The sequence below is a fragment of the Microtus oregoni genome, unplaced genomic scaffold, assembly GCF_018167655.1.
Source record: "Microtus oregoni isolate MIOR12 unplaced genomic scaffold, Mior012 000032F_ref0000030, whole genome shotgun sequence".
Classification (NCBI taxonomy): domain Eukaryota; kingdom Metazoa; phylum Chordata; class Mammalia; order Rodentia; family Cricetidae; genus Microtus; species Microtus oregoni.
The window spans coordinates 14,589,669-14,597,131 of record NW_024543091.1 but is presented as its reverse complement, the minus strand read 5'-3'; the positions used below and the strand labels follow the sequence as shown (position 1 = coordinate 14,597,131).

The following is a 7,463-nucleotide window of genomic DNA, read 5'->3' as shown; positions in this document are numbered from 1 at the left end:
TTTGAGAAACAGGAGGGGCCTTGGCTGCCAGGGACCCTGACAAGCTGCGACTTGAGCTGTGTCTCAGAGCCTGGGCTGATTGGGAATAGAAAGTAGGGAGGGCAGCCCTGGCAAGGGGGTGGGGAGCAGCATGGGCAAAGGCACCAAGGAAGAATGAATCTGCTGCGCTGGGGATGGCATGGAGACTTCCCTGATTGGAGCTGGGAGTTCCTGCAGGGGGGATGGAGGCGGCTGTGATTGGACAGCTAAAGTGGGGCCAGATTTGGAGGGCTTTGAATGCCCGACCAAGGAGCACTTCAACCAGCTCCTCACTTGCCATTTTCCTACCAGGCCGAATCACCTCGAGGCGCTCGCTCTTCGGGGGGGGGGGGGGGGGGTCTGAGAAGTCGCCTCCAAGCTCTCACCTGCTTCAGCGCTGTCCGCTGATTGAGGGAGGAAGCCACCCCGACTGATCGGGGGGGGGACAACACACGCGTGTGCGCGCGCGCTCGTGGGGGCGGGGGTCGTGTGGATTCGTTTCACCTTACACGCTAGGAAGCAATACATTCTCCCTTCCACGCCGCGCGGTCGCACGGGTCCCACCTCCCTCCCACCTCCACCCCGCCCGCCGCAGCCGCCGTCACGCGAGCCCGCTCCCCCCCCCCCCCCCACTACGCCGTCCTCCCGGCCGCCGCAGCCGCCCGGCCGCTCCCTCCCGGCCCCCGCCGCGGCTTCCTGGGCCCGCGGCCCGCGGCCGCTCCGCCCCGCGCGCTCCGCGCCCCCCTGCGGCCCCCGCGCCGCGCCCGCACACGCGCGTCCACGCCCCCCGGCCGCGCGGTAGGTGTTGTGCTGTCTGCGCCGGGCCGCAGTGCGGCTGCGCGCGCTGGGCTGCTCGGGGCTGGCAGGACAGCGGCGGCCGCGGCGGCGGGGCCGGGAGCGAGCGAGTGGCGCGGGGGAGCTCGGAGGCGCCAGGCCCCCGGGGGAGGGCGGCCGGGGAGGCAGGCCCTGGAGAGACCCGTCGGGTTGGATTTGGGGGCGGAGGGGGCGCCTGGCCACGGACCTCGTTTTTCAGACGCCCCCCAGCCCCGGCCGCTGACGGGGGGCTGAGGGGCGCCGCCATGCCTCTGCCGCGGTGACGCGCGGGGCCGTGGAGGAGAACCGGGAGTGGAACCGTGACGAGAACCGCAAGGAAAACGGGGAGAGGAACCGTGAGGAGAGCCGTGAGGAGCCGCTCGGTCTCCCCGGGGATGTCCCTCAGGCGGCCGGCGAAAGCGACTCACTCGAGCCCTGGGGTATAGGCCTAGCTTATCCAGCTTCCTTCCTCCTCCTCCTCTTCCTCCCCTCCCCCTCCTCCTCCCCTCGTCGTCCTCCCCTCCGCGTCTCTTCCCTCACCCTTCCCCGCGCCCCCATCTTCCCTCCCTCCCTCCCCTCCAGCAGCGATGGCAGAGGAACAACAACAGCTGCCACCACAGCAGCCCGATGCCCATCAGCAGTTTCCCCTCAGCGCCCCCAACCCCGGGGTGGCTCTGCCAGCCCTTGTGCCCGGGCTGCCAGGGACCGAGGCCAGCGCTCTGCAACACAAGATCAAGAACTCCATCTGGTAAGAGGATCCTCCATCGCTGGGGTAGAAACAGCCTAGGCACCTTTCTGCTGCAAAGGGGGTGGGGGGCGGCGGCACCCGGAGCGCAGGCTGCTGCATTCATTGAAGGTGGGTTTCCACGGCCGGCTCGGGTGCGTGGCTGTGGCACCTCTGGCGGGGGGTGGGGGAGGTTGCACCCACCCCTGTCTCCTTAGACACACACACCCGCACACACACCATGCTTCCCTCCCCTCCTCAATTGTAAGCAGATAAACAAGTTATTTGTGCATTTTCCACGTACAGTGAGGGAAATATGGGTCAAGATTAAGTCATTGCACGAGCGTGGCATGAACTGGGAACTTGGCATGGGCAATGTGTTGACTGCTTTTGTAGTCATAGAAGGAGGAAGGAGGAGTGGATTGTGAATTTTGACCGAACGAGACATTTGTACGCAACGACATTAATATGCAGCATAAAACCTAACGTGCCTTTTCCATTCAGTTGGGCTAGCCGCTGTTTCTGGATGGGTTTGCCTCCTTTATCCTCGCTCTGAATTTCCCTTCTGGGGAATTTATTTATTTACTTATTTTGCATTGACTGTAAAGGAAATGCTGCTTTAGCATAAAGTGTTTTTTATTTTAACGTGTTAATTTACACAGTAAAGTGAATTTTTTTAATGTAAACGATCTTGCCATTTTGTGTAATTATTAAAAAGAAACTAGATGGAGCATCCTTTCCTAGTTCTGTATTTCTTGTGGGAATTTGCTGTATTTCAGTGTTAGCTGAACTCTTAAAGACTGATAACAGTATTAATAAATACACAGAGATATGTCCATCTATTAGAATCATTGCAAATGTTGTTTGAATGTGAACTTGCATTAATATTTTGTAGGATTCTTTATTATCTGAGTTTTTTTTTAAGCGTGGTACTATTTTTAAAATGGAAAGCAATATTTGGGATTTGATCTAAGATGGCTTTTAATAGAAATTTTAAAATAGAATTAAGTATGATGTGAAAAAAACAGTCTTGATTTTTGAGCGTGTATCTGGCAGGTTCCTCATTGAATATAACTATTAAAATAACAAAACTTGCAATTTAAGGACAAAGGTTCATAAAGCAGCTAGCATTCTATGTAAAGCAGTTGAACATATCAAGACAGTAACCAATTTTAAATACAAAATTAAGAGCTGTTGTATAGTAATTTTCATTATTTTCCTGGCCTGCTTCCATGTCATGATACTAATATGAAGTAGGTCAGTGCAGACTCTGCTACTTTCCTGCTACACAGTAGTTGACAGCTGAGTAGCTTGCTTTCATTTTTTATTTTAATATGAAACTTAATTATTTGAAAAAGAATTTTTTAAGACTGACAATAGTTATGTGGCATCTGGGCTAGGTCAGGTGTGTGAAGTGCATGTGTGCACGTGTGTGTGGTGTGCGCACGTGTGTGTGTGTGTGTGTGTGTATGTGTGTTTGGCAGTGTGGGGGAGACCTCAGCAGATACTTTCACCCTGCTTTCAAAGCTATAATTTAATAAAGGTATGATTAATTTCTGGCTTTTGGGGGGTCTATAAAGCCAGATGTTTTATCACTAGATAATGTAACTTAGGATCCCTGAGATCACAATTGAATTGAAGTAAAACACCCTTGTATTTTTAGCCTCAAAAAGGGGGCATTTCAGTTAAAGGACTCAAATCCTTTAAGAAAGGTAAATTTTAAAGGTTAAATTAGTAAGGCTGTTTTATTATGAAAACAGTAAAGGAGAAGAATTTTTTTCTTTAGAGTTCCACAGAAAGAGTGAGTTGATAGGCACTGAGGAGATTGTTGGAATAATGGTGACCGTAGAGTGCCTTTTGTTTGTTTATTTTTGCTAGATCGTAATTTAATCCACTCATTGGTAATGATATTTGCACATCTATTACAACTGAGGTATGCTGGCTTTCACATGAAAAAACTTCTCAAGTACAGGGAGTACTCTTCAAATTTTTGATTTGGCTCTGAAAAATTAATCAGCAAACATCTTAATATCAAAGTGTTCTGTTCTATATCTTCATTTTGTAATGACATAGCATTTCATTTCCAATTTTAGTAATTCTATTTGCAAAAATTATTCCTTATTTCTTTATATTGAAAACTTGGGAATAACAAACCACTTTGGTGGATAATAAATATTAGTGATCATATTTAATAAAGACTTGTAACTCCTTCACAAGAATGGATTCCTATTATTTGTCAAATAACTATATAAAATACAGATGTTAAAAAGTGAAAGTTTCATTGTTACTTTTTTTTTAAGTGTAGGGCTTACTATGTAACCCTGGCTGGCCTTTAACGTAGAAGTCCTGCCTTCCAAGTTCTGGTCTAAGGGCATATACTTTCATGCCTAACTCACTGCGCTACTATCTAAAAGATAATATTTTTAAAATAAATTAAAACTGGTTTTAATAGATATAACTATAATTCTATATGTATGTTGTTTCATTATTTTTTAAGCAATACTTTTTCCACCATTTTTTAAAATCATCCAGTAATGTTCTGAGAGATTGTCAGGTTCAGTGTCTTCCTTCAGTACCATTATTAACAGTTGAAATGAGATTTGAAAGAAATGTGGCATTTAAGAATTATCAACTGGGTTTTGCATTTAGGTTGATTGTAGTTTCTAAACTATGGGCTTGCAGATCACAAACAAGTCTGTACTTGCCCTCCTACCCTACAAATATTAAATATAGTATGTGATGTAGGCCTTTAGCAGGACAATGAGTTATTTATTATCTTGGCTCACAATTAATTTATTCCATTTATTAAAGGCTATTTGATAAAAGTATTCCATTGTATTTCAAGCATTAAATATGTCTCTAAAGAGGAATAATTATTCAACATTGAGATGTAGTATTTAATGAGGTTAAAGCTATTTCTCAAGAATTAGAAATAGCGTGGACTTTTAAAGTAATTCTCGAACATATACTTCTAACTTGATAGTGTTATATTTGTATTAATATTTTTGTGAGTATCTTCAAGTTGTATTTAGGTTAACAAACCTGACTGTTGTCTGTATTTTCTTTATTTCTTCCCATTCCATAGACAAAGGCTCCAAATTACTTATATGCCTCACTTAAAATGATTTTTATTTGTGGAGGTCTTTTAATTCTGATTAGGCCATAAGAATGTTATTTATATTTTATAAATAGTATAATTTGGAAATAATCTTTTTTCTCAAATGAGGGAGAAAGGAAGACAGTATTAAAATAGTAGACACACGGAGTTTTACTTTTTGTTTTTTTGAATAGGGTTTTGATCTATGACCCTGGCTGGCTTGGCATTCATGATCCTACTGCCTTAGCCCCTCGTGCCGTGATACCTGGTACCTTTTTTTCTACAGGAAGACTCATACTGACAAGTTAAGACAAAGTTATAGCCAAATAAGTATGAACTTCTTTAATTTATATTGCACTTCCCTTTGGTTACTTACGTTTTCCCTTCTCAGTGACTTCTCCCTTGGAAAAAAATATGAAAATTTCTATTTAATTTAAACAACAAAAATTTTGCTACCTACCCCTATTATTTGGGACAGGGTCCCTCTATGTAGTCTTGGCTGTCCTGGAGATTGCTATATAGACTAGGCTGTCCTTGAACTCATAGAGAGAACCTCCTACCTCTGCCTACCTAGTTCTGGGATTCAAGGCATGCACTACCAAACTAGGCTTCCTCTTTTTTTTTGTTGTTTTATTGTTTTTTCGAGACAGGGTTTCTCTGTAGCTTTGGAGCCTGTCCTGGAACTAGCTGTTGTAGACCAGGCTAGCCTCGAATTCATAGATATCCACCTATCTCTACCTCCCTAAAGGTGTGGGATTAAAGGTGGCACCACCACTGCCTGGCTCCTCTTTTTTTTTTTTTTTGAAACCATTATAATAGTGTTTGAGATCTCTTCTGTTTATTTAGCTTCAAGAATAGATCATGGACTGGATGTGGTGCACACCTTTAATCCTAGCACTCAGGAGGCTGAAACTGGAGAATACTGTGAGTCCAGAGCTACAAAGAGAGACCCTGTCTCAAAACAAAACAAAAAAGAATAGATCATGGGCCGAGGATGTAGCTCAGGGGTAGAGCACTTAACTAACTTATATAAGGAAGGCTATGGGTTATCCCCAGATACTTGGCACTGCATCAAAGGGAATGAAGGAAGAAATGTACATGGGGTTGGAGTGACTTGTATTTGCTATTAGGTTATAACCTAGTTAACTAACTTCCACCTTAAAAAATATCAAAAGAAGTCCTAACATTTTATTGTAGAAAATATTTTAATGCTGTACTAAAAAACCTGAGATTCTTATAGTAATTTTTTCAGTTAAGCCTTACAAGTCTTTAAACAGTAAGATGTATCAGTATTCTTTATTCAATTCTGGTGTATTTTAGACCAAAATTGTAGGCAAAGAATTACTTTGGGTGTTTTCTAGATTATCATTTATACCCAATTAATTTTGTTTTGGTTTCTTATTGTTATGACAATAAGCATCTCAATATTAAATGATTAATCTCATTTCCGTTTTAATACAAAGAGTAGAGCATATGATAGTCTATAACATTTACACAGTAATACTATATTAGTCCTGTTTTCTGTCCTCTGGCACAGATCTCAGTAGTAGTTTTGTCCTTGAGACGTGCAGTTTATTAGCGCTGTAAGAAATAATTGTTATTCATCCAGCTTTAGTGGGAAACATGTGCTATTAAGTAGCTCATATCTTTAGTTTATTTTAAGCCCAGGATCTTTTTTGTCTTGCATGTATTTTAGTTTAGTTGGTTAAATGTTCCCTGCCCTGAAGTTAGCTAGTCTTCTGTAATCAGCACGGAAAAGACTTGGCTTGCTTTTGCTTGTCTGTATTGAGGCCAGCTCTGATGTTTGTGTCCCAGCACTAACTGGCTCTGATTCCAGAAAGAAATTGTCTTCCCTGTTATCCAAAAAGGCAAGTTAAGCAATTTCAAACCCGTCATATTTCTGGTCCTATTTAGTTTAACTAATGATATGTATGTGTTTAAATAATTGACCAATTAGCTCTTCCCCCCTGGAAGATTTCTTGAATGATGGTATATCCAAACTAACTTGACTACTGTCTCTTTAGAGATTTAGGGGAGAAATGAGCTGGTAGGAAGAACAGAAATATTGTCATGAAAGGTGTGCTTTGAATAAAAATTACATCAACTTGCTTTTACCTAAAATTTTGAAAACATTAAACATTGTCATTTACTAAAGTTGGAACACTTAAGAAAGAGCAGTACTCAACTGAATATCTGATATATACAAAGTGCTATGCTAAATAAACACTGGTATTTAAGGAATGTTCATTTGCTCTGCTGTTAACCTAGGGAGGAAAATGTGCAGTGAAACTTCTCATGTTCAGTTGGGGACTGACCAGGGAGAGAAATGACACATGTCAAAATATGGATCCTGAAAAAAATACGCCTTCATTTTCTCACTTACAAAATGAAAGTTATACTGAATGACCTTGCAGGTTGTTTTAGCTTTTAAATTATGAGTCTGCTACTTTATTAATATTGACAGCAGTAATAAAACATAGCATAAGCACAGTGAAAGACTAATATAATTATCATAGGCGGTTAACAGAACATTTTTAGTCAACAAGTTATTAGGATTTGCTAGTGTCTACTTGGGTGTTAGCCCAGGAGGACTATCTGAAGGTGTTGTTCTCTTATCATTGCCATGTGCAAGTGTTTCATTGCATGAGATTAAGTCTGCAAATATTTATTAAATTATAATATTTAAAGTATTCTAAGAGCTGGTTTATTATGTACAAATATGCTAAACTGTACAATAATCCCAGTTGTTGAGGAGGCTGTGAGCTGCTGTTTGAGAGAGCAATACGGGACTGTGGGCTCCTTTCTTTCTTT

The 7,463-nt window shown here is 42.7% G+C and overlaps 1 protein-coding gene across 2 annotated transcripts in view; it reads left to right on the top strand.

Annotated features, from left to right (window-relative positions):
* The first annotated feature begins 838 nt into the window (after window positions 1–838).
* Rfx7 (regulatory factor X7) overlaps window positions 839–7,463 on the top strand; it is an 84,512-nt gene continuing 77,887 nt past the window's right edge. Inside the window, exons 1-2 of one of the 2 annotated variants that reach the window (XM_041679436.1) lie at window positions 839–1,271; window positions 1,417–1,579. In XM_041679436.1, coding sequence (XP_041535370.1) covers window positions 1,419–1,579 — 161 coding nt within the window. In that variant the 5' untranslated portion in view covers window positions 839–1,271; window positions 1,417–1,418. Of the gene's footprint in view, window positions 1,272–1,413; window positions 1,580–7,463 lie in introns of both variants that reach the window. The other variant, XM_041679435.1, reaches the window with a different exon arrangement.